Source organism: Hipposideros armiger, unplaced genomic scaffold (genome assembly GCF_001890085.2).
Source record: "Hipposideros armiger isolate ML-2016 unplaced genomic scaffold, ASM189008v1 scaffold_233, whole genome shotgun sequence".
Classification (NCBI taxonomy): domain Eukaryota; kingdom Metazoa; phylum Chordata; class Mammalia; order Chiroptera; family Hipposideridae; genus Hipposideros; species Hipposideros armiger.
The window spans coordinates 1,111,300-1,137,658 of NW_017731583.1; the positions used below are offsets into that span (position 1 = coordinate 1,111,300).

At 38.5% G+C, this 26,359-nt stretch overlaps 1 protein-coding gene across 13 annotated transcripts in view; it reads left to right on the forward strand.

Annotated features, from left to right (window-relative positions):
* Nucleotides 1-2,473: 2,473 nt before the first annotated feature.
* The window catches only part of USP16 (ubiquitin specific peptidase 16), a 26,282-nt gene continuing 2,396 nt past the window's right edge, over nucleotides 2,474-26,359 (forward strand). Inside the window, exons 1-17 of one of the 13 annotated variants that reach the window (XM_019654950.1) lie at nucleotides 2,492-2,629; nucleotides 2,806-3,590; nucleotides 5,494-5,595; nucleotides 7,157-7,335; nucleotides 10,441-10,544; nucleotides 11,322-11,425; nucleotides 12,364-12,551; nucleotides 13,138-13,233; nucleotides 13,819-13,949; nucleotides 14,253-14,340; nucleotides 15,590-15,668; nucleotides 17,467-17,558; nucleotides 17,910-17,966; nucleotides 18,881-19,057; nucleotides 22,629-23,289; nucleotides 24,354-24,448; nucleotides 25,048-25,134. In XM_019654950.1, coding sequence (XP_019510495.1) covers nucleotides 5,535-5,595; nucleotides 7,157-7,335; nucleotides 10,441-10,544; nucleotides 11,322-11,425; nucleotides 12,364-12,551; nucleotides 13,138-13,233; nucleotides 13,819-13,949; nucleotides 14,253-14,340; nucleotides 15,590-15,668; nucleotides 17,467-17,558; nucleotides 17,910-17,966; nucleotides 18,881-19,057; nucleotides 22,629-23,289; nucleotides 24,354-24,448; nucleotides 25,048-25,134 — 2,199 coding nt within the window. In that variant the 5' untranslated portion in view covers nucleotides 2,492-2,629; nucleotides 2,806-3,590; nucleotides 5,494-5,534. Of the gene's footprint in view, nucleotides 3,591-5,493; nucleotides 5,596-7,156; nucleotides 7,336-10,440; nucleotides 10,545-11,321; nucleotides 11,426-12,363; nucleotides 12,552-13,137; nucleotides 13,234-13,818; nucleotides 13,950-14,252; nucleotides 14,341-15,589; nucleotides 15,669-17,466; nucleotides 17,559-17,909; nucleotides 17,967-18,880; nucleotides 19,058-22,628; nucleotides 23,290-24,353; nucleotides 24,449-25,047; nucleotides 25,135-26,359 lie in introns of all 13 variants that reach the window. The other 12 variants (XM_019654953.1, XM_019654957.1, XM_019654959.1 and 9 more) reach the window with 12 other exon arrangements.

The following is a 26,359-nucleotide window of genomic DNA, read 5'->3' on the forward strand; positions in this document are numbered from 1 at the left end:
GGAATTCTTGAATTCCACCACGTCCTGGCTCAAGGAATGATCCTTTAGAGGGAAGCTCCTCAAATTCGAACTTGGCAGAGGAAACATTTGGGGATGTTGGTATAGCGCAGACCTGCATTCCGCAGGTAGCGGTGGGATCCTATATTCTGCATTCCTAAGATCTCCCACGCGGTAGCGATGCTCACTGTCCTGAACGACACTGAGTAACAAGGCGTTTCGGGGAGGGGGATGAGCGTGGATGGTGGCTGTGGCGGCCTTAGGAAGGACCCTGGGCATGCACAGAAATGTATCCCGGCTAATAAAAGGACAGTTCCAAGGCGACTCAACCCGAGAGTAATCAGAAATGTTTTCCTTCCCAATCTAAATATACGCAACGCGCTTTTTTCTTTGTGTTACATATTCATTTTAGAAATCTTCAATAAGATACTTTGTAAACACTGATATTCATTGCTGTTGGTTATTGTTGCTAATCTCCACGTTTATTTTGTTTGTTTTTTTACAAAAATAAGATTCATACATAGGTCTTTACAGCTGCATCTTCTACTTGGTGTTTTGCAGGTATTTTTCAATATCATGAAATAATTGCTTTTTTTTACTCCAACTTTTATGAAAATTTTCAAGCATCCAGCAAAGTTGAGAGAATTTTACTGTGAAGCAATTCTCAAGAGAAGGGGAGTGATTTTGCTCCCCGGGGACATTTAGTAATGTCTGAGACATTTTGGGTTGCCACAACCGGAGGGGTGCTTCTGGCATCTAACGGGATGCTGCTCAACTTCCTACAACGCACAGGATGTCCCCCTACAACAAGGAATCCGCTGGTCCAAAATGTCCATAGTACTCAGGTTAAGAAACAGACTGAAACAATATCGTAACATTTTCCTCTACCAGTTTTGTCATGCATCTATACAGATATTAGTATACTTCTAAGTACTTCGGCATGAATAACATTAGTATTCAAATTTAGTTTCTTTTGAGGTAAAAATGAAATGCATCTTAAATGTGTATTTGCTGAGTTTTGACACATGCACACACCTGTGTAACTTAAACCCTGTTAAGATAATAGAATATTACCAGAACCCCAGAAAGTGCCTTCGGGCTCCTTCCCAGTCAGTCCCTACCCAACCCCCAAGAGGCAACCACTGTTTTTTTCCCCACAGTGATTAGATTTTACTGTTCTCCAATTTCATATGAATGGAATTATAAAGTAGAGATTCATCCATGTCCTTGTGTGTATAAGTAGTTTTTATTGCTTGGTAGTAATTCCATTGTGGGACTATACCACAGTTTTCCCATTCTTTTGATGAAAATGTGGCTACTTCTAGTTTTTTGGCTATTCTGAGTAAGGCTGGTATGAACCTTCTTGTACAGCATTTCATTTCTAATGACTGTTTCTTCAATAAGTATCCACTAAGCACTTACTATGTTCCAAACACTTCTCAATACGAGATATAGCAATGAACAAGACAAAGATGTCCCATCTCTCAAGGAGCTTACATTTGCACTTTGCTGTGTATGCAGGAGGTGGGGGCAGGAGGTAAATATGTAGGTAAATATTAAAGAAAATTACAGATCGTGGTAATTGTTAGGCAGAGAAGCAACATGAGGTGAGTGATTGGGTAGCTGTGTTATTTAGGGTGCCCAGCCCATTTTTCTGTGAGAAAGTGACTTTCAAGGTGCGAACATCATTACAAGAAGATACCAACGAGGGAAGATTAAGGGGAACAGCATTCCAGGCTGAGGATAAGGCTGTGTTCTAGCATAGAAACCAACCAACCAAAAATGCCTGTGTGCTGAGTAAAGACAGCTTAAAAAGAATTGTATCAGCAAAAAGGACAAGAGAGCCGTTTTCCTTCAAAATTTAGCCATCATTACTCTGGCCAATTCAACAGGTTAGGATGCCACGTTCTTAACCTACTTTTATCCGATTACTAATAAGGATGGACATGTCTTCCTATCTTTTATGACCAATTGCTCTTTTATTGTGAATTATCTTGTTTCTATCCCTTGCTTATTTTTCTGTTGGCACCTGCATCTTTTTCCTCCTAGCAACTATTGTGTTTTCTGTATCAACTCCGGGGCAGCGAGGTCTATGTTTAATTCACTTCACAGAGGGTTGGGTACACACATATTCTGAACGAAGAAACAGTAAGAAACTGTCAGCAAGGTTAGTTCAGGACAATTTACATAATTAATTTTAGAAGTTGGTTGGCTAGACTTAGGGGGACTGCATGAAATCTAGCTGTTCCCCGCTTATCCAGACTTCAGATGTAATGTCAGTACTGTAACCACCCAGGAGACTCCAAACCTCTGACCACCCACCACCAGGTACCCATGCTTCAGAAGCATTCACATCCCAGCGAGGAAAACTCACTGGCAACCAAACAGGTGCCGCTGCGCCTATACTTCCGCCGCGCGCCGCGCGCAGGCGCCGATTAACTAGCGTCAGCGCCGCTGGACCCTGGGGCCAAAGCCACTTCCCATAGTGCCCCGTACCGGAAGTTCTTGCCTTCTAGTGGTCACTCTAGCTTTGGCTCTGTCGCTTTTCATTCGTCACCAGGAGGGAGACGGAGCTGGCTGCCCAGCCCAAAGGCCCATTAGGGGGATGCAGTTATGGGCGCTGTCGCCGTGGGTGAGTTCTGGTCCCAATGACTCGCAGTCATCGCTCGCGTGACTTCCTCTGCTCGGAGAGCCCGAATTTCCTGCTGTGAAGTCGTTCTCTTGTCGCAGGCCCCTCTTCTTCAAGCACGTTACCCATCCTCGGCCCGGCACCGCGTTGTCATTGGCTTTATGTCCTGTCATTTCCAGGAGCTGGCCAATGAGTTGCCGGTGGTGGCGCCTTTCTCGACCTGGTGGACCCCGAGGTTCCCCCATGGGTGCGGAGCAGTTGGACTGAGAGGGAGGTGTGTCGCGCTCCGCGCCACTTGGGGCACCCTGCGGGTTGGAGCTGGGGCTGCTGCCGCGGCCCAGTGATGGGTCGTGGGAAAAGCAGGACCTAACCGATTCAGTGCCCCTCGGATAGGATAGATCTGCGCAGAACTTAAAAGCCCTATTTAAGACCTGCTGGCAAAGTTTTCCAGACGCTTCTATTTTTAGTGGAACCGAGCAGGCACGGGAAGACTGGGAGGGCATAGATGGTAGGGAACTGAGCCAATATGAGAACCGGCAAGACCAGCTTTGGTTGGAATTTTCTGTGGAGTCCTGCAAAGAGTCATTTGGCTAAGAAGCTAAGTCTCATCTGAAGAGTCGCCTGAAAAACTTAATACGATGCATTGATGTTTTATAACTGATGGTACCCACAGCTCTCTCTTCTCGTGACTCATTAGACGCCCTTTATACTTGTCAACAATTTATTGGAACTCTTTCCACAGCATTAAAGTGACTCTCCTACTGTCCTCTGCCTGCAGCAGTTACAGTTCGTCTTTCAAGTTTCCCTTTGGAGTCTGGGCTACTGCCGTCCTCAAACGAGATTCGCTAGTGCCGTCTTCACTGCTGCAGACTTCATCCTTTCCCCTTTTCTTTTTCGCGGGAACTTGGTTGCTTGGTTCTTATTGTACATACCTTTGCGTCTTGTAATCATCCTTTTGCCTCAGGTACTATTCTTTTTCTCTATTTCCACCAAGAAGTATTTCTTGAGGACCTACTAGGTACTAACACTATGTTAGGTGCTATAGCCAATTCAGAAGTAATGCCTGAAACCATTTCTTTCTCCTAGAACTGTAGATTCCAATAGAGAAATAACATATGTCCAGATTTACAATGTCCCAGCTAGAGATCAGAGGCATAGAGGTGGGGCCAAGGTGTTTGGGAATGGAGGATACCAAAGAAACTGACTTGATTGGCAAGGAAAGGCTGGTGGCATTTGGGGCGGGGGGCGGGGAGACCTGCCCTTTTAGTTCCATCTCTGACCCCCCCGGTGAGCTTTCTCATTTTGTTTTTAAGTTTCCTCCTTTATTGAAATGCTCCATTTAAAGGTTTGTTGTAAAAGCAAATGAGATAATGTATATGAAAGGGTTTTGGAGAGCAAAAGCATCATATAATTAAACTTTAGTGGTTCTTTTTGAGAAGTAATAAGAGTCAGAGTTGCCAGAGCATTGGGACAGTTTATTAAGGACCATGAGTGCAAGGCTGAGGAGTATGGACTGGAAAACTTAAGTACTTTCAATCAAGAGAGTGAAGTGATGGAAATGGCGTTATTGGAGGGTATATCTAGTGCTAGAACGCAGCACAGATTAGAGGGAGTTTGATTGGAAGGAAGAACTTGGGTGCTTCCCTCCCCCCCCCTAAGATCCACAATCCTGGGTAAGATGAATTAAGTTAAATGTTATCTTTAGGATGAGAAAAAGCACATAAAATATACTTCATTTTATATATACTTTGTATTCTTTTGTTGTTCATTTACTTTGTAAACATGGAAACTTGTTACATTTTAGATTGTCTTTGGAAAGGTTAACAGTTACCTGATGTGACACTTATTTTTCATGCTAACCTTTTTGAATTACTTTTAATTACACTAACCCATTAAGAGCTAAAAGAGGAATACTCCTAAGACTCTAAGACAGAGCAGGATGACAGCTAAGTTTCAGAATTAATTGGGACGTTTTTCAAAACATATGTTCCAAGTCTTACTTTCCATTATATAATAGAATTTTAATAAGCAGGTCAACTAACTATTATAGACATTTAAGTGACTTTGACACTAAGTTATTGTAGTGTATGTTAAATACAGTTTTTCAAAATCATTGCTATTATTTAAAACTAGGTAGATCTGTATGTACTTTCAGCGCTGTTCACATTTGCTGATTTTAAATTGTTGACTAAAGAGGTGAAGCTTTGATGTGCAGCTAGATTTGTCATAGTATTCCCAACTGATTTTGACAATAATATAATGTAAATAGTTGAGAATGCAGTTATAATAGATTCTCAGTTAATGTCCACAGGGAATCCTGGTGTGGGAAATGCAGAACAGTGTGTCACTTTTTGTATGTGGCCTTGAAATTATTTTGAAAATTTTTCTAATTCCTGTTAGGAGTTTGTTTTCAGAATTTTAAATTTTTCTTAGCGAAATTATCAATTTAATTTGCATACACTGCAGAACTAAGAAAGGTAGTTTAGAAAGAAAGGAAGTTATCTGAGGTTTAAACATGCCACCAGCATTCCATACATTTATGTAGTGAGTTGAATTCCAGATAGTGTAAAGTGCTGAGACTTTTCAGATCTGTATAAGAATACCTAGGTTCTTTCCTGACCTTTACATTAATTGACAACCTCTTAACTTTACTAAAAATCAGTTTCCTGAGCTATGAAACTCAGGAGTAATACTATCTATTCTATCTACTTCAGAGTTTTTATTGAAAACCAGGTGATGTATGTGAATGGTCTTTATAAATTATAAAGTATGATTGGCATGCAAAATATTATATGTGGCTGAGTTATATTAGAGAAACATAAAACCTTTTTTTTTTTTTGTCAAGCTAACTTTATTTTGTTTTCTAGATTGTTATTTTGTGTCAGTAAGTAATCCATAAAGTGCCAACATGGGAAAGAAACGGACAAAGGGAAAAACTGTTCCAATTGATGATTCTTCTGAATCTTTAGGTATATTTCACTAATTGAACCTTTAAAGCAATGTTTATATACCTAAATGGACAGAGTTTAATGTGTAAAACTGGGATCAAAGTGTCTATTATTGTTCTGTAATTTGCATTTCAACTTAATGTTTATATCTACATGTCATTTAATAGTCGTCAGCATTTTAATGGCATGATTCCTCCATTGATGTAAAAGACCATGGATGCATATTTCATGACTTATTTAAATAATAAATCTATTGTTATAAATGTAGGTAACCTTTAACTTTTCAGTTTTATGAATGGAGTGATAGTAAACATTTTTACAGCTAAATCTCTGCGCATATCCATTTATCTTCTTAGTACAGATCCTAAAAATAGAATTGTTAAATAGTATAAATATTTTCAAGGCTCTTTTGGTTCTATTGCCAAATTGCCTTCCAGAAATGTTATAGTAGTTTTTCATATGATCTCATTTGCATTTATATTTTCTTGGTGCAAGTTCACTGGACATAAAGCTCATTGTGCCGCCTTGACAAGTTTCTTAACCTCCAGGGTCCCAGAAAGAACTGAAGCCCTTCAGAGTGGCTTCCAAAGCACTTTACTGATCTGGTCCCAAAGCCTTTTCAGTCTCAGGTCCAGCTATTTGTTTTTACACATGTGTGCCTGCCATTCTGAGGAGAGAGCCTGCGCTTTTACATTTTATACCTATATGCCTTTGTTCCTGGGATATGTCCTTTTCAGATTGTTTTTACTCCTTGAGTAAAAAACCCTTTAAATTGTGAGCTTTGAAGTGAAAAAGACTAGAGTCCAAATTCTGGCTTAGGCACTTAGTCGTTTTGTGACTTTGGGTACTAAAACTTAGTTTTTTCATCTGTCATTGAGGATGGTAATGACTTCCTTCTAGGATGGTTGTGAGGATTAAGTGAGATAATGTATGTAAAACATTTAGCACACTTTCAGGCTCATGGTAAGTACTTACTATCAGAAATTTTTATTACTGTTAATATCGTCTAAGACTGTACAGATGTTCAGCTTTTGTTGACTGTACCATCTGTAGTTGTGAAGTTTTCATTGACCTTCACCTTCTCTTGTACTGCTCTAAGGTGTTTTGGAGATTCTTATGCATTTATTTATTTATCTGCCTCGCCTGCCAGTATGTGAGCTACTCTAAGAGGAGCTATGTAGCTTGGTCACTTTTAGGTTCCTTGGCATCTACCACAGTCCCAGGCCTTCGGTAGTTGTATTGCTGACTGAATGAAAGACCTTCTCTACAAACTTGTTAAAATAAAGAGAATAATAAATATGATGAAAGACCTTAATTAAAGAGTTAAATTGAAGTGAATTTGCGGTGGTGATTATACCTAGGATGTCAAAAAAAAGCAAAATTCCAAATTTGTATAAAATCTCTTTCTCAACTCATCATCTTATTATATATTCAAGTATGAAGCAAAAATTTAAGTATTCAGATTAACAATTTGTGTATAGAGTAAATTCATTCTTGAAGTTCAAATGAAGAACAAGTTTTGAGGTTATCTGAAGGAAGCCATATTTTACCTCATGAACTCCTTTATAATTTGTTTTAATAGAACCTATGTGCAGACACCTTAGAAAAGGATTGGAACAAAGTAATTTGAAAAAGGCTTTAGTGAATGTGGAATGGAATATTTGCCAAGATTGTAAGACGGACAATAAAGTGAAAGATAAATCTGAAGATGAGACGGAAGAAAACCCCTCAGTTTGGCTATGTCTTAAATGTGGCCATCAGGTATGCTTAGATTTTTACCTATACGGGATTGTATACAACTCCTTGAACTAGTTTTAGAAGGCATCACCTACGTGCAGTATGGGTGAGTAGGATGCCAGCTGGCGTAGGTCCTGTTCCGTGGGGAACAGACTCTGAGACTCAGGTTTGTGAGAGTTAGGTGGTTTACAGGGGCGTGTTCTCACTGTGTTTTTGCCAGGAAAACTGGGAGGGAAGCAGGACTAGGCAGAGGGCGCAGCTGAACAACAAGGCAGTACTCCTGGGCCTCAGCTGGGAGCACAGTGAACTCTGGCCTCCGGAGTGTCCTGAATTGAGGCAAGGGGCCAGGCCTGTGTGTAGACCAGTCACTGGATCTGGGCTGCCCATGGGGAGTGGGGTGGGCCACTGACCTTGGCCCAAGCAGCTCCCTTCCACTGACCATAATTGCTGGGGATGGACAGACTGAACTGTGAGCTGTCAGGAGGCCACATTCTTAGCAGCTGCGGGAGAGAGTACCTTGGACTTAGGGGTGGGAGGGAACTGGGTGGCAGAACAGCCCACAGGTATGTCATGGTGCTAAAGGTCAGGGCCTCTTTGTCATCCTTAGTGGTGGCAAATTAGGTTTATATGTTAGAAACTGGGCCATGAGCCAGTCCTGTCATGAAGCTTGAAGATGAGGCAGAGCCATTGTTTTTTCATTTTCTTTTCAATTGAAATTTAATTGAGATAATTATAGATTTATATGCAGTATAAGAAATAATACAGAGATATCGCTGTACACTTTGCCCGCTTTCTCCCAGTGGTAATATTTTATTAAACTATAGTATATCATCACAGCCAGTATATTAACATTGATACAATCTATCAATCTTCATCAGATCTCCCAAGTTTTACTTTTCTTCGATTGTGTGTGGATGTGTGTTGTGTGTGTGCGTGCGTGCGTGTGTATATGTGTGTATTAAGTTCTGTACAGTTTTGTCACCTCTGTATTCACCATAGTCGAGATACAAATGAATTTCAACATGACGTGGATCTCTCATGTTACGCTTTTATGATCACACCCACTTCCCTACTGCCATCCCCCAGCCCCTAGCAACCACAGCTCTGTTCTCTGTTTCTAAAATGCTGTTATTTAAAATATGTTGTATAAATGGAACCATACGGAGTACAGCCTTTTGGGATTGGTTTTTTTTCACTTAGCATAATCACCAAAGATTTATCCAAGTTGTGTGTGTCAGTAGTTCATTCGTTTTTTATTGCTGAGTAGTGTTCCTTGGTATAGATGTATCACTATCTATTTACCTTTTGCAGGACATCTGGGCTGGTCCATTTTTTGGCAATTATGAATTAAGCTTCTATGAACATTGGTTCTCAAGTTTTTGAATTTCAGATTTCATTTCTCTGGGAAAAATACGTCCAAGTATGCAATTGCTGGGTCATATGACAATTAAATGTTTAATTTTTAAAGAAACTGCCAAACTGTTTTCCAGAATGGCTGTACCATTTTATATTCTGACCAGCAATGTATGAGTGACCCACTTTCTATGCACCCTTGCCAGCATTTAGTATTGCCACAGTTGTTTATTTCAGCCATTCTGATATGTGAGTAGTGATATCATGGCCAGGCAATTAAATTTATATGTTAGCAAAGAACATATTTATTTATTTGTATTTGAAAGGTTTTCGTTGAACCTCTTAAATACACCTGGTGGGCATGAATTTATTTTGCTATTTCAAATTTTCCAGAATAGATTTCCTATTATAAATTTTATTTATTTTGCTACCTTTTTAATTCCTAGCATCAATATTAACTGTTAACTTTTATTCCACTATAGTTATCTTTTGCACTGTTAGCAAGTTATCCTCAATGGTTGTCTTAAGACAGCTCATCTCATTCTGTTTCAAATGGTCTCAGATGGTGTCATAATTTTCAAAATATCAAATTTAATTCATTAATTTTAGAATCAAATGTTGAGTGGGATAAATTAAATCAGTATATTTGATAGCATAGTTAAGGGATTAGGAGCCACTGATAAATATTTCCCCTCCAAAGTATATATTTAGCTACAATAGAAACAGGACCACTTATTGTACTATATATAGCCGAAGGTAGTTGGTGGCCTGGTTCAGATAGATACACAGTGAAGATATATTTCTTAGCAGTGATTTAACCATCTGGAGGCAGAAAATCTGATCATGTTCTTTTATGAATAAGCCTATACATCTTGTAGGTAAAAATGTCTCATTTACTTGTTCAATTAATACTTACTGCCCTCCATCCATTTGCTAGATTTTTTTGATAATAGATTCATTTGTTTTTGTTGTGCCTTCGGGATTTATAGTCCAAGGGAAAACAATATAAACATTAACAACTTTAACGTAAGGAAGAAAATAAGGAATGCCACCAGGAATTTATACCAGGTTTGACAGGAAGAACATGTTTTCTCATCTGGGAGGATAAGCGGAGTTCTTCTGAGAGGACGTAGCCTTTGAGCAGCATCCTGAAGACTGGTTGGGATTTGCTCAGTGGCAGTAATGGTAAAGGATCCCAAGACAAACAGAATAACGGGGACAAAACTATTGTGAAGGTGTTGAGTGTGTGTTTAGCCAGTAGATGGTATGTGAATAGGTGATTTATGGGAGTTAACCCTATAAAAGTAGATTGGGGTCAGAGGGTATTTGGTTTCTTGATTAGGAGTTTAAGAGCAATTTATAATTTTTGAACTGAGTATAGGAACAGCGCTTTGTTTTAGGAACATTAAACTGAAAAAATATGCATGTGAAGAAAGGGGTTGAAGTTAGGAAAATATTTAGGAAGTTGATAAGGAGTCCAAACTAGACCTTGTGAATGACTGAATTAGCGTTGTTTAGTTGGGGCTGGAAAGGACAGGTGGGAGACAAGAGCACTTTTAGCACATGGTTTTCTAAGGATCTTCTTCCTTAGGTGGCCTCAGTTCCTATTCGTATTTAAGTTTTAACAAAATCTAGACTCTTTAGAGTCTAACGTTTATTTTCAAAATTGTGAAAATGGCAGAATTTCTTGAGCCATTTCTTGTTTATTAGAGATTCCGAGTTCTTTCCTCTTGGTGAATGTTTGTGGCTCTGAGATTGATGATTATGCTTCTCTAGGGCTGCGGTAGAGCTTCCCAGGAGCAGCACGCTCTGAAGCACTATTTGACACCAAGATCTGAACCTCACTGTCTGGTTCTTAGTTTGGACACCTGGAGTGTATGGTGAGTTTCAACTCCTGTGCCCACTGACTGAAAATCATTTGAAATATTGGAGAGTGGAGGTATTTGAAATGTGTAAGGAGCAAGAAAGTTAGAAGTTTTGTATCTGTTTAAATACCATTACTTTCAGAAGGCCAGGGAATGTGGTGTTATGAGAAGCTTTTGCTTAGTATTGTACAAACACAACTGGCATGTGGAAAACTTAGGTATCTTCACCTTTTTTTCTTGCTTGTGACTCTATAAAGCGTATGGTAGGTTTTTACAATAGTTTAAAAGTTGGGACACTAAGAACAAATTCCAGATGAACTGAGAATATAGTAAAATTTTGGCAATAAATTTGCATATAAATAAATGTCAGGCTGGTATGTGTATTTCTTGTATTTTAACACCATTAACACAAATTTTCACATCTTTGAAAACCACTTACATAATAGGTTTCTCTGAACATTATCTGTCAGTTATAAAATGTGTTAATTTTGAAGATGTAGAGTATGTATTTTGAAATATGTATAGAATAAAACTTTTGACTTTAATGTTATAAATAGCCATTTCAGTATAATGTTTGTTTGGGGTCTTTTCACAGTATTTATGTGTAGCCGTAATTTGAGCTAATCTTATTAATAGTAAACCAGAGTTAATATGGAAAATAAAGTTTTATTTTCAGTTTTTCTAGTAGAATAATTTAATGGTTACACACTTTGGGTTCCAGGAATTATAATTTGTCCCCTTTTTTGATTGTCACTTTGTCACTTTTCTTCTCTGTGGTCTTTTGGGACACAGGTGTTACCTATGTGATGATGAGGTCCAGTATTGTAGTTCCAACAGACTGGGTCAGGTGGTTGATTATATCAGAAAACAAGCTGGTATTACAACTCCAAAATCAGGTAAAAAACATCAATTGTTTCCTGATATATACTGTAATGTTAATTTATATATATCTGCTGATATTTAGATCAATTTACTGTATTGCCCAGCATTACATGTAGCTGAATAACATTAATTATGGTTGATTTCAAATTATGAAACTGTTTTTGGTTAAGAATGTAAAACAGTGAGAATGCAGGTAATTCTAAGGTATTAGAATTAGAAGGGAATATGAAAAATTATCTAGTCAGATGTGATGAAGAGTCTGGACTAAGTAACGGCAGGGCGGTAACATCCTGTTCCCATACCCTGGCACAGGGGCTTAAGGTGGACCTGCTTTATACTGAATTTACTTTTGTTGCTTTTGTTTGGATGATATGAAAGTAAAGTACGCGTAACTCCTTCAAAAGGCCAGATACTTCTCAGGTATTTTTCATGCATAATTAAATTAACTGGGTCACATGCCTCATCAGCTTTAAGCTTGTTTAGACTTTCATTCTCACAGAAGTGTCTTTGCCAGAACTGTTTGTTCTTAACCTCAGGATTTGTTTTTGACCCACAGAATTCATTAAAAAATTTATTTCATGTCCATATTCTTTCCTTGATTACTTTATATTCCAATTTCACAAGGTAAGGTGTGCTCATTTGTAAAAAAAAACAAAACAAACAAAAAAACTTATGCATTAAAAAAGGGATTTATGCTAAAGCATATCCTGCTTGGTTTCTTTGTCAAACGAATGCCTAAATCAGTTCCGAATATTTTTTATTTATTGGCTATTCTCTCTAGATGGCAATTTACTTATATTTATTAGAAAACATTTACAAATCAAACAGGTGGCAAATAATATTAGGTAAAATTCACAAATTCTAGTACTTTGTCCCAAGTATAACTTTGCATTTGGTATGGCTGTATTACATGTTTTGCTAAATCTTTTCTTCTTCCTTTTTTCCCCCAAAGCAGCGAAAGATAATGGCAACGTTGAACTTGAAAATAAAAAATTAGAGAAGGAGAGTAAAAATGAACAAGAGAGAGAAAAAAAGGAAAACATGGCTAAAGAAAATCCTCCCTCAAATTCTACTTCCCAAATAACTGTGAAAGGACTTAGTAATTTGGGAAATACATGTTTCTTCAATGCAGTTATGCAGGTGCCAGTGTTAATGTTTTCCCCCTTTAAAAAGTCTAGTGTTTTCCTAATATTATAGGATGTTTTTGCATATTTGTTACTTACAGTATTGAGTTTTTTTCCCTGTAAGTAATTTATTTCTGTGTTTTCAAAGGAAACTTAAGGAAATGTTTACATTGCATGTCAGTAAAACACTGTGCTGTGCACTAGGGTACAATAGGGTTCAAAACAAAATGACCCCTGTCCTCATAGAATGTGCTCTGGGGTGGGCGAAGCACAGGATAACCTCTTAAGGAAACACTTACCTATCTAGTTACAGGTGGTGTGGTGGTGCAAGGACCCTGCTGGTGGTGGTAGGGTAGCTACTTTGTGGGGTGCGGGGAGAATGCCCTTCTGAGAGATGAATAAGCTCGGAGCTAAAGTATTTATGACCAAGCAGAGTGGGGACTACAGCATGCCATTACTTTTTGTTTCCCAAGATATATACAATGAAGATTGCAGTGTTGATAGTGATTTTCAGCTTTGATAGACTAGACACTTAAAAAATATCTGAATGAACTGATTTACCTTTAGGTAATTTTCCTCTTCTTTTCTATCCTACATTCCAGAATTTGTCACAAACACCAGTGCTTAGAGAACTACTAAAAGAAGTAAAAATGTCTGGAACAATTGTAAAAATTGAACCACCTGATTTGGCACTAACAGTATGTATTTTAAAACTATAATCTGTAATTTTCCTCTCTGAATATTAAGGAAAATATTAATTTTCCTCTTGACATTTTACATTATTTTAAAGCATTGATGCTCATTTTCATCTTTTTTGTTTGTTTTAGGCTACCAAGTTAAAGATTTTCAGACCAGTAGAAATGATAAGGGGCCCTTACCTTTATCTGCTGTGTGTAGGCCATGTTCTGCTGTGCCCTAGGGCTTCCTTCTTGTGAATGTTGTTGATGTTTGTGATGCCCTAGGCATGCATCATTATTTTTAACATCTTTCCAGGAGACTTAAATGCCAAATTAATTTTATCCATTTTTGTTATTAACAGTTTGCTTTGGCTCTTTTTACTTCTTAGGTAGTAAGTTCTAATAATCCAAAATTAAAATAGTAAAACCGAATTCTTCATAAAACAGTCCATGACCAGAAACTTTTATATCTTTTGACACACATTTTGAACTTTTAAGTGGACATCTCTGTCAGGAACATTGGCAGTATAGATTGACTAATTACATTTTGCTAAAATAAACGATTCCAAAATTGGACTGAAGAAGATTTATTTTTTTCATATTCAGGAACCCTTAGAAATAAACCTCGAGCCTCCAGGCCCTCTTACTTTAGCCATGAGCCAGTTTCTTAATGAGATGCAAGAGACCAAAAAGGGAATCGTGACACCTAGAGAACTCTTTTCTCAGGTCTGTAAAAAGTGAGTATCCGTTTTGATTGTGCTTTCAGTGCATCAGTAAGATGCTGAGAAATTACTTGAACAAAACTAATAGCATTGGAGTCAACCCAGGGCATATACTAAAGCATTGCTTATTTTATTTGGATTAAAAAACTATACTTTATGTGAAAATGAAATCTGCCAACGGTGTTTTTGGACTAAACAGAAATCCTGAGAGGACACTCCAGGGTTTGGGATGTGATCCTAAGATTTTGTAAAAATAGTTTCATATTGTAATCACCTCATCATTGCTTTTCTTTTTTTCTTTTTTCTTTTTATCTGTAGAGCAGCGCGGTTCAAAGGCTACCAGCAGCAAGACAGCCAGGAGCTGCTCCGTTATTTATTGGATGGGATGAGAGCAGAAGAACACCAAGTTAGCATATTTTGACCAGTTTATTTTATAATTTCATCTTCACTAGCTTGTCTGTCGTTTGATAGCTTAAGGGTTATTAAAGCAACGGCAACTAGTTATTGAGGCCATTGTGTTATATCTAAGATTCTTTTCTACACCAGCTTCTTCAACCAGTATGTTAATCATTAGAATGAATGACAAGAATTATTTAGAAACGATTTTCCTTTTCCTGATGCTTCACATTGCCAGCATCATTGTCGAAGGATTCAGTTGTATAGGCCTCTACCAGGAGGGCCACCCAGTACTGGGAAATGTCTCTCCCAAAACAGGTCCCAGCTGGAGCGCATCCTTACTCTTACTCTGAGGGTGATTCAGCACAGCTGTTTGAATCTAGGAAGTACAGCAGGTTCTTGAATAATGAATAACGTCATTTCATTTAATGTTTCGTTATAATGTTGATGAGATGCTATAGGAACTTAACTCTTGTTTATATCAATTAGCCTAAGGCAAAATTGGTTTCTTTAAACGTTATTTTGCTTAAAGTCACAGAACCTATTGTCAATGTTAGGTGGGGACTTACAGTACATTCGTTTTGTAAGAGTCAGGGAACATTTATTGCATTTTTAAATGTTTGTTAATTGCCAGGATATAAAGTAATGTATTTTGGGATATGAATATAATTAATAATAGTAATAATATAGTGATTACTAATACTTATTTTGTTCTTATTTCATGTCAAGCACTGTTCTTAGTATTTTATATGAATTACCTTACTCAGTCCTCCATGGTAGGACAAGTGTTCTACAAGGTAGATGTTATTATCATTTTCTCCTTCCATAGATTTCTGAAGCTAGAATGTAGAAAAGTTTAGTACCTGGTTCAAGGTCACCCACTAAAGAAGGAGCTGGGCTTTAAGTGCTGGAGTCTATCCCTGCAGCTCTCATTGAACCACTCTGCTTCTTGGACACGGTATTTCAGTGGTCTTTCCAAAGGAGATAGGCATGTTCTGCAAAGCTTTGGTTTGAATAGGTTAAAATCTTGAAGTGATAGGACAATGCCTTTATTCACAGGGTTAGTGATTGTTTTATAATTTTTTTTAAGCTCCTTGAATTAATTTTTGAAAATGCGATTTTAGAATTATTAATTTCTATTCAGTAAGTTTGCGGAGCTAATTCTTGATCACTTTCTTGACTTGAATACATATTTTCTAAAGAAAATAACTAAAATTTTAAATTTAATAGTATACATATATCCATTTTATTACTTTTAGAGAGTGAGTAAAGGAATTCTTAAAGCATTTGGTAATTCTACTGAAAAATTGGATGAAGAACTAAAAAATAAAGTTAAAGGTAATGTCTGACTTTTTGAATTAAACCATTATAGTTGAATTCCTTTATACTTTAGGAGAAGGTTGTTGGAACATGTATTTTGAATCCTTAATTATTAACATATAGTTTCTCTTTATCACCATTGATTAAAAAAAAAATATTCAGTACTCCAAAGGTGACTATTTTAGAAAAAATTTGACTTTTGGTGTATTCTTTTTTTTTTTTTTTTAAGATTTTATTGGGGATTTGGGGGAGGGGAACAGTGTTTGGGGAATCGGGAAAGGGGAACAGACAAGTTGCTGTCCTTTTGTTCTTCAGTCTAGGTGTGGAGGACGTCGCTTCACTGGCCCATGTTGGTATTATCATTGCACTCTTCCCGGGTGAGGCAGATCGCTTGCCGGTCACTGGACGGCTGCTCACGGTGGCTCTTGGCAGCTCATGCCGGCTGCCGCCCTCTCAGGGTAGCTTACAGTAGCCCACTGCAGCTCCACTGCAGCCTAAGCTGTTGCCGGAGGGCGACTCACGGCAGCCCAGCTTCAGGTCAAGCTGTTGTTCACCATCTTAGCTGTAGAGGGCGCAGTGTCACTGGTCCTAATGTGGGATCCGAACTGGAGCCCTGCTGCTCAGAGCAGGCGTCCCAAGCCAACTCTTAACCAACGCGCCACTCAGCCGGCCTGACTTCTGGTGTATTCTTTTTATGTAATAGTACAGTGAAATTTATAAAGATAGGGCTATGATGACATCACAATTTTATTTTTTCATTAGGCTCCTCATTAGCAGTGATAGGTGAATTACACTTGTCTGAGTTGTTGGTAGCTGGTTTATTAACAGTGGAGCCCACTTCTTATTATTGTGTGGAATTTAAAAAACAGTTTTAGCATGGATCTGCCCAGTAGAACTTTCTGTGATGATGGAATTCTTCTATATATACTCTGTCTGATACAGTAGCCATTAGTCACTTGTTGGTTGTCAAGCCCTTAAAATGTGATTGGTGGGACTGAGGAGCTAACTTTTTATTTAATTTTAATTAAATTTAAGTACCATAAGTGACTAGTGGCTACTGTATTAAAAAGCACAATTTGAATCAGCACGTAGTAGCCCTTTGTCTCTTTGGTGCCCTTTAGCGCCTGGCCAGTAATGGAGAGAATCATTCCTGCTCGTACTGTCTGTCATAAAATGTGTTTCTGTATAAATAGACTTCTATCATTTGAGTAAGGCTTATAAATTTCATGTGTTTAGAAAATGGAGTGACTTGGTAGTAAAATTATGTCACTTTATACTAAATTTACCAACATTTTTTCTGGGCACATAGGAAAATAAAACAAGAATTTTGTCTGCAACATTATCCTGAAACACTTTTTTTGCTTTGATTTGGTTTTGATTTTAAATGGAGTTCAGTCTTAGAGTTAACAAAGCAAGTTACCTGCATTCTTTCCTAAGTTTGCTGCCATATGGTATAGAGCTGGAGCTGGATGTGAGTTAAATATTATCCAGCCTAGCCCGATCTGCTCATTTTGTTAGTGGAAATATTGATATACAGAGTCTCACTGACTTGCACAGTTTATTTTCCACTGACTAGATCTTGAATAAGAACTTTTTTGATTTTCATGAGATGTGATTGTGTTTTATTTTGTTATGCTCGAAAGTAGAGAGTATATACTGTTAACTATAGCATAAAAATAAAATTATAGGAACGAATAGAGGAAAACAAATCTGAGATAGGAAATTAAAAATAAAGTTTTAGTGTTAGGTAAGCAAGTAGCTTTAGCTTATTCAGTTAATTATATAAGGGTAATTGATACACTTTTTCCCCTTATAGATTATGAAAAGAAAAAATCAGTACCAAGTTTTGTGGACCGCATCTTTGGTGGTGAACTAACTAGTACAATCATGTGTGACGAATGCAGAACTGTAAGTGGGCATAGTGCTGATTTTATTCAGTAAACAGAGTACAGTCTATCAGTTGTTTCTTTCAAAAACAGAAACCTCTAGTTTCATAAGATACTCTTTTTTGAACTACCCAAATATGCATAGTTTTTGATGGAACTATGAGCACTCCTTTAATCTGGAAGAACTTAGCTTAACATTTTGTTTCGTTTTCCCCAACCCAGAGTCCTCAGTGCTGTATAGTTTTCACTTCATTTTCATAAGCCTTTATTTTAAAACTTAGCTCCCTCTCCCCATTTCCCCATGATCTTACTACATAATGTTTACAGTAAATCTTTTTCCTTTCTTTTACATTTTCTTTTTTGGTTGGTTAAGGTCTCCTTGGTTCATGAATCTTTCCTTGATTTATCTCTACCAGTTTTAGATGATCAGGTAAGACAATTGAGTTTCTTTTATTTAAGTAGATTTTTTTTTATATATATTAGATTTTATGGGGGAAACCTTGTCACCTTTTCCAAGTTTGTACATTACTAACCCATAGAGAATTTACCTTAATATATTTGAGATAGAAGAATTTTAAAGATTTGAATAAAGAATGTGCTGAATATATATATTTTTAAGAGGATGGTGTGTCTAGAATTCTTTATAGAGAATTAACTTGATTAACTTACATATAGGAAAGTATTTTCTTCACATTAAAAGTTACTATTTATTTTCATTAAGAGTAACCACAAATTCCTTACAATCTGAAGTTCATAAATACTAATAGAGAGTATCTCAGTCTTATGCCATATTAATTTGATACCTATCCAGTAATAGTAGGAAACAAAGAGAACATGTTATGAATATTGGATAAATAATTATTAAACTTAATATGAATTAAGGGTCCCTTGAATTATTGTTACTTAGTGATTAAAGCCTTACCTAATTTATTTTTTCTTTCACTAAAACTATTATTCACATGCAAAGAAGGAAAAAAAAAAGAATATAAAGAAATACCTGTATTGGGATATGTAAATCACTTATAAACAGAAAGTGCATTTAGAAATGGGCATAATTACAGCATGATACTCCATGTAATAAAATCTGTTATATTTCTTTCTATTATACTTGCATGCGAAGTTACCTTTTTTTACTGTTGTGCTTGTTTACTTGATTTTTCAGTATGTGATGATTGCTTTTTAGTATTTGAGATGAATAGATTTTATCCTGGATATGTTTTCAAACATTGTGGAAAAATAAATCTAGTGTAAAATAGGAGTAGAAAAATAAGTAACATGAAATCTCTTCACTAAATAGTAGTAGTAAAATTTTATTTTTGGCTCATTTTCTCTTCATATTTTAAGAGTGGTAAGAAAAATATAAATGATAGAATTCTGAAAAAAACAATGGAGGATGAAGATAAAGACAGTGAGGAAGAAAAAGATAACGACAGCTACGTAAAAGAGAGAAATGACATTCCTTCAGGAACAAGTAAGCACTTACAGAAGAAAGCGAAAAAGCAAGCCAAAAAGCAGGCCAAGGTGGGTCATTTGGAACAAAACCATATTTTTCTAATTTTATACTTTGAACTAGTGAGTTTGAAGTTTGAATGACATTGCTAAACACGTCTCTTATTTTATATATAGCTTTTATTTGGCAATTACAGAATTAATTCATTTAGTGTTCTCTGTTGAGAAATTTCTTTGAGTATGTAAAGAAAAGGTTGTGTGTATGTGTTTTTTTTAATCCCGTATTACTTGTAACAAAATAAGTGTTTTCGTTCATTTTTAACAATTTTTGAGTTTTTTATTCATTGACATTAGAAATTTTAAAATATGTAAAGGTGTACAATAAAAGTCACCCTCCAGTCTGTCCTTTTATGACCCAGATAACCACTTTCATTAGTTTATGCTTCCTTCTGGGGTTTCTTTTGAGAAATTATGATCAAATTAGGTAGTCATGTTTTGCCCTCCTGATAAAAATCATACATATGGTTCTGGACCTTGTTTTTTGTTTGTTTCTACTTAATTAGATGATTGGAAATCTTTCCATTTCAGGACACAAAGATTTATTTATTTATTTTATTTATTTTTTTTTTTAAGATTTTTATTGGGAAATTGGGGGGATGAGAACAGTGCTGGGGAATTGGGGAAAGGGGAACAGACAAGTTGCTGTCGTTTTGTTCTTCAGTCTAGTTGTGGAGGACGTTGCTTCACTGGCCCAAGTTGGCACCATCATTGCGCTCTTCTCTGGCGAGGCAGATCAGTCGCCGGCTTCTGGACGGCCGCTCACTGCGGCTGCTGGCCGCTCACGCTGGCTGCTGGCCACACACGGTAGCCCATGGCAATCCACTGCCACAGGGACTGCAGCCCACGCCGTCGCTGGCGACTCATGGCAGCCCAGCTCCAGGTTGAGCTGTTGTTCAGCATCTTAGCTGTGGAGGGCAGTGTCACTGGCCCTCATATGTGGGATCCGAACCGGGGCCCTCTGGCATCCCAAGCGAGTTCTTAACCATCGCGCCACTCGGCCGGCCCACAAAGATTTATTTTTAACAGCTGTATAATATTTCATTGTATAGATGTACCACAGTTCATGTAACCATTTCTCTGTTGACTTAGGTTGTTTGTAGTCTTTTGCTATAATGGCCAGTGCTGCAGTGAATAACCCTATACAGTCAGGTGTCACTTAATGACAGGGATGCTTTCTGAGGAATTGGTCTTTAGGCTATATTTCATCATCGTAGAGTGCACTCCCACAAACCTGGATGGCATAGCCTATTATACACGTATTATATGGTACAGCCTATAGCTCCTAAGCTACAAGCCTGTACAGCCCGTTACTGTATTGAATAATGTAGGCAGTTGTTAAGACAATTGTATTTGTATATCTAAACATAGAAATGATACAGTAATACGGTATAAAAAATGGTTCACCTGTGCAGGGCACTTACCATGAATGGAGCTTGCGGGACTGGAAGTTCTGCTCTGGGTGAGTCAGTGAGTGAGTGCTGAGTGAATGTGAAGGCCTAGGACGTTACTGTCCACTACTGTAGACTTTATAAACACTGTGCACTTAGGCTGCACTAAATTTATTTTAAAAAAAGTCTTTCTGCTTTCTTTAGTAATAAATTAATCTTAGCATACTGTAATATTTTTACTTTTTAAACTTTTAAATGTTTTTTAAGCTTTTTGACTTTTGTAATAACACTTAGCTTAAAATACAAACACATTGTACAGCTGTATAAAAATATTTTCTTCCTTTATATCCTTAGTCTATAAATGTTTTTTTCTACTTTTAAAACTTTTTATTTTTTTACATTTTAAACTTTTTTGTTAAAAACTAAGACACTAGGCTTAGATCCCTAGGCTTACACGGGATCTGGGTCATCAGTATCACTGTCCTCCACCTCCATGCCGGGTCCCACGGGAAGGTCTTCCGGGGCAGTGACCCAGAGAGCTGTCCCCTCCTGTGATGACAGCATTCTGCTGGGACCTGCCTGAGGCCTTTCTTGAGGACGTGTTACTCTTTTCAGAAATATGTCCATGGTGGTTTGCTTGGTTGGTTTCTTTTTTCCATCATGGCTTTGCTTGTGAGCAGATAATGCACCATGAACATTCCTCTCTGTTAATGAAAACCTTTCGGTGTTGGGGTCCATGTTTTCTAACTTTCTAAGGAACTTGTTGAGGTCTGCAAAAGCTTCTGCTAAACCTTCACTGGTTTCTTGGGGGTTCTTTTTCTTCACCCACAGTTTACTTTTCTCCTGCCCCTTCTTCAGCTATGCGTTCCTCTTCCAGTTCCCTCAGTGTCTCATTGGCCGGTTCCAGGCACCAGCTCTAGGAGCTCAGCCATGTCATACTCACCCACACCCACATTAAGCTGGTCGCCCTCTCAGCCACAGCCTTGTGGATTTTTGCAGCATTTGCACTATGACGTTATGATGGCTATGGTGTCACTAGGTGATAGGAATTTATCAGCTCTGTTATAATTTGATGGGACCACTGTCATATGTGCACCCATTGTTGACCAAAATGTCGTTATGCAGCACGTGACTATACAAATGTCATCTGTAGGGTACATTGGGAGGAGAGGGATTGCATTTGTATTTGATAAATATTACCTAATTGCCCACCACAAAGGTTTTGCCGACTTATATTCCTACCAGCAACTTACAAGACTTGCTGTTGCTCCTTCTCTTGACAGCAGTGTTATTAAACTTCTGGATTTATGCCATTCTGATAGGTGGACAGTATGAACTTCGTGCAGGTTTATTTTAATATAAGTGAAGTTAAACATGTGTATGTTTAAGAGCCATTTATGTTTCTTTTACTTTGAAGTATTCACTTAAATTAATTTCCCATTTTTATTTCATGTTTTTTTAACTGAAGCACATCAGACAGTGTTTGTGTCCTGTGCCCTGTGTCCTGTGTGCTGCCCTTCAGCCTTCTGCTATGACAGATTTTCCTCATGGGGAATGGCCTTTTAGTTGTGACCAAAAATGCTAAGCCCTTGAGTCTTTGCCATTCCAGTAACAGGAATCTTGATGAACCCCCTCCCACCCACCCCCACCCCCACTGGGCATAGGCTTCAAATAGCAAGGAGGTGATTTTAGGGGGGAAAGTCCTTTACTGTCTGCTGTACGTATGGCTTCCTTGCTGTCTCCCTAATGTGCGGCCATTCGTTTCCCGGGATGTTTTCCTCTGTCCTTCTGCCCCGAGCAACCCTGTACTTGTTTATCCTCGAGTTTTCGGTTTGGTTTCCCTCCCTGTCGCATATATAGTCAGATTCACCACATGGTTTAATGGTTGGCTGGTTGGGTTTAACAGTTTTACTCCTCTGACTACTTCTCTTAGAACACAGACCATGTTTTGCACATTTTTATTTGTCCAGGTGTGACAATTTTTTGATGATGAGTGATGGTTTATACCTACTTTCAATTAAAGAACTTTTCTTCATAATTTATTTGATCCTTGAGAGTAAAGGAACTTTTAGAATTCTGGGAGTGAACTCTTCCTTGTTAACTGTTTATTTTTTATTGATAACCCGATGTGGTACATGTATGCTCTTTCTCTTCCTCTCTACTTTTTAAAAAAATGTTTTGTACTTTCTACACAGAACCAGCGAAGGCAACAAAAAATTCAAGGAAAAGTTCTTCATTTAAATGATATCTGTACCATTGACCATCCTGAAGATAATGAATGTGACGTTGAAATGTCACCTCAGGGAGAAGTGGATATTAAATCTGACCATATTTCACAAGAGGAAGGTACAAATACAGACTATTGTGTTAATCAGAAAGATTTGAATGGCCAAGAAAAAATGACAGAAAGTGTAATTGACAATCAAAAATCCACAGAGGGAGTAGATCTGAAACATGTCATCGTGGATAATGATGGGGAGATTTTGTCATCTTCTCCCAGTAAATGTGCTAGGAACCTAAATGGTGTGTTCCAGAACGAAGGGAGCAATGGAGAAGTGGACATTTCCAGTGGTTTGAAAAACCTTCACTTGGATGATGCTCTTCAACCAGAGGAAATAAATATAGAGATTCTGGATGACAGTCATACTGGGACCCAGGTGTATGAGGTTGTAAACGAAGATCCAGAAACTGCTTTCTGTACCCTTGCAAACAGGGAGGCTTTCAGTACTGATGAGTGTTCAATCCAGCACTGTTTGTATCAGTTCACCCGAAATGAGAAACTCCGAGATGCGAACAAACTGCTCTGTGAGGTGTGCACGCGGAGACAGTATAATGGACCAAAGGCAAACCTGAAAGGTACTGAGATTCTCTCCCAGAAAGCGCAGTTAGTGTTCAGGGGCACACTGCACTGCATAGGTGGGTGTTCCTGTCTCATTGGATCAGCATTGGATGGCTTCCTTAAGTTCCCTCTTCTCCGTAAATATTGTAACAGAAGGATGGGTAAGCAGAACTTTATTGAAGGGGCTAGTACTCTGCCGTGTCCTGAACAGCAGTTAAAGTGGGACAGTTTGCTCTCGGGAAGCCTGTCCCTGTGGATGAACCATCTCACTGGCGTGTCACCACAGCAGGACCCTAACAGTGGCTTTGTGTCCTGTTTCCGGTCAGCGTTTACGATGGCCCTCATTTCTCTGGCTTCCGGGAAGCCCCGTTTTAATTCATCAGGGCGCTAACGTGACATGCCCAGGGTGAGGTGCTGGCAGGCCAGGGCTTGTTACAGCCTCCCGCAAATGCAGAGCAGAAAGATAGTTTCCCTCCTCTCTTAATGTGTTTTCTCCAGCTTGGATAAGTGGCATGGAAAGAGATCATGGATGCCTAAGGATTCTTACTAGAATTGATGAACCATTTTTAAAGTCTAGCTTTTCATAAAAATTTTTACATGTCAGTACAAAAAGTAATTTCATAGCAACTCTCTTTAGAGCAGGTGTCAGCGAACTGCAGTCCGCAGGCCAAATTTAGCCTGTCGTCTGTATGGTCTCTGAGCTAAAACTTTTTTATAAGTGAATACTTGAAAATGATTTCATGGTAGAAAACACTAACTTTGAATCTCAATTAATTAAATGCTATTTCTCCAAAAACAATTCCATTCTTTTCTTAGGTAGATAGCAGTTGTACTCAAATATTACTATATTTTGAATTCCATCAGTAAAAATTTATGGCAGTATTCCTCTCATATATGAATACCTACAAAATATCCTTGATTTGGCCTCTGTCCACAACACCTAAAATATTGCTATTTATCTGTTCCTTTCCAGAAAGTTTACTGATTCTTGCTTTAGATGTTTGAAATGATTTTATAGCAAACTGAATGCTTGTGAGTTCTAAAATGATTTTCACATGGCTAAATTTTTTTCTCTCTTTAGGTGAAAAGAAACATATTTACACTAATGCCAAAAAGCAGATGCTCATTTCTCTTGCTCCTCCTGTTCTCACACTTCATTTAAAGAGATTTCAGCAGGTACCCCTTACTTGTTTTAAAATTTGTCTTGTGTGTGGTATCTTCTTGGACAAAAAGACATTGATACCCTGGATTTTTGTTTTGGAGACTCCATCTCTTCTGGAAGACTTTTGCTATGAGCAGTACAACTTCAGTTTCAAGTTCAGTTGCAGATTCCCAAAGTGCCTTCAGAACATTGTCCCTCCTGTGGTTGGCGTGGGCTTGAGTAATTGAGTGAGTCTCTGTGAACAGCTCACCGCACCTGGTTAGAGTGTAAGGCTGGGAAGGCGCGCGTCACAGAATAGTGTTCTGGGACTGCTCAGTGTTAAGCGCCCAAAACCTGGTCTAATCTGGCGTTGCTGGATGGCTTTAAGCAGAAGCATCAAGAATTTTCATACAGGAGCAGTTTTCTTAAGGTGTTGGGTCGGGTGTGTGTGTGTTTTTATGTGTTGCACTAAGCAAAAACAAACCAACTTGAAATCACTTAGTGATCAGGGAGAGAGTCACCTAAGAAGATTGAACTAGGGTTGGTATTTTGGGCATCGGAGTGGGACTGCGGTTTATTTAATGTATACAGCTTTTCCAGGAAAAGAACTTGATCTATTGCCCCTCTTTTTTAGGCTGGTTTTAACCTACGCAAAATTAACAAACACATAAAATTTCCGGAAATCTTAGATTTGGCTCCTTTTTGTACCCTTAAATGTAAGGTAAGTAAAAGCGGTCTTTTTGGGAAAATTCTTTAAACGGGGATCACAGCTTACCAAATACTACAGCAGCAACTTGCATAGGTATGAAGTTGGTAGGAATTACTGAGTAGAGTGGGTCTTTGATTTTTGTACCTTTCTGATTTCAAGATCTGAGATGAATCGTTTTGAACGTTAGGTTTATTATTTCAGTTCAACATTTGTTTGAGTCCCCATTATTGTGGCAGACATTGTCTTGGGAGCTGGATAATCTCAATGTAATATGGTTGTGTTAAGATGGGTCTCTTCCAGGGGTGGCGTGCAATTAAACCAGCATGTTGGTGGTTCCGGGGAGGCTCTGAAGCAGACTGTGCCTCAACTGGAGTTAGTGTGATGAATCAAGAGTAAACGCAGTTTCCTGGTAGAGGGAACAGCAGGAGCACAGGCAGCTGTGTGCTGGGTGGCATGGTGGGTGCCTGGGATTGGCAGGAGAAGCAGAGCTAGAGCTTACAGTACAGGGTCCAGGGAACCTGGGAGATGGAGCCCACGGGAGAGAAGGATGAGGTTTTGGAGGATTTATCATGGCGAGGAACGTGGGCTTTATTAGGTGTGCAGTGGGGAGCCACTGAGTTTAAAGTTGTGGTCTTGGCCGGATCTGTATGTTACACAGGTTACTTGCTGAAGCATGGAGGAGGCTGGATTTTTAGGAGGAAGCGACTAGAGGCAGGGAAACTAGTTAGGAGGCTGTTGGTTCAGTTCAGTCAGTAGATGATGAGGGCTTAAACCAGGGCAGGAGAAGGGGAGATGGAAGGAATATTTCAGAGGTAAAACTAACCAGACTTAGGATCAACTGGCTCTGGAGGATAAGGCAGGGCCTTTCAGTGGCTGCTGAGGACGACCCGGAAAGAGGAGGTGAGCATGATTCCAGGGCCTGGCTGAGCGACTAGGCGTATGGGCAAAGGGCAGCACCACGAATTGAGGCAGGAAATCAGGAAGAGGAGGTTGCAAGGTGGAGAAAGGATGAGCTGTTTTAGATACACTGACTTTCAGGTAGTTTTTTTTTTTAAGATTTTTATTGGGGAATTGAGGGATGGGAACAGCGCTGGGGAATCAGGGGAAGGGGAACAGACAAGTTGCTGTTGTTTTGTTCTTCAATCCAGTTGTGGAGGATGTTGCTTCACTGGCCCAAGTTGGCACCATCATTGTGCTCTTCCCGGGCGAGGCAGATCAGTCGCCAGCTTCTGGATGG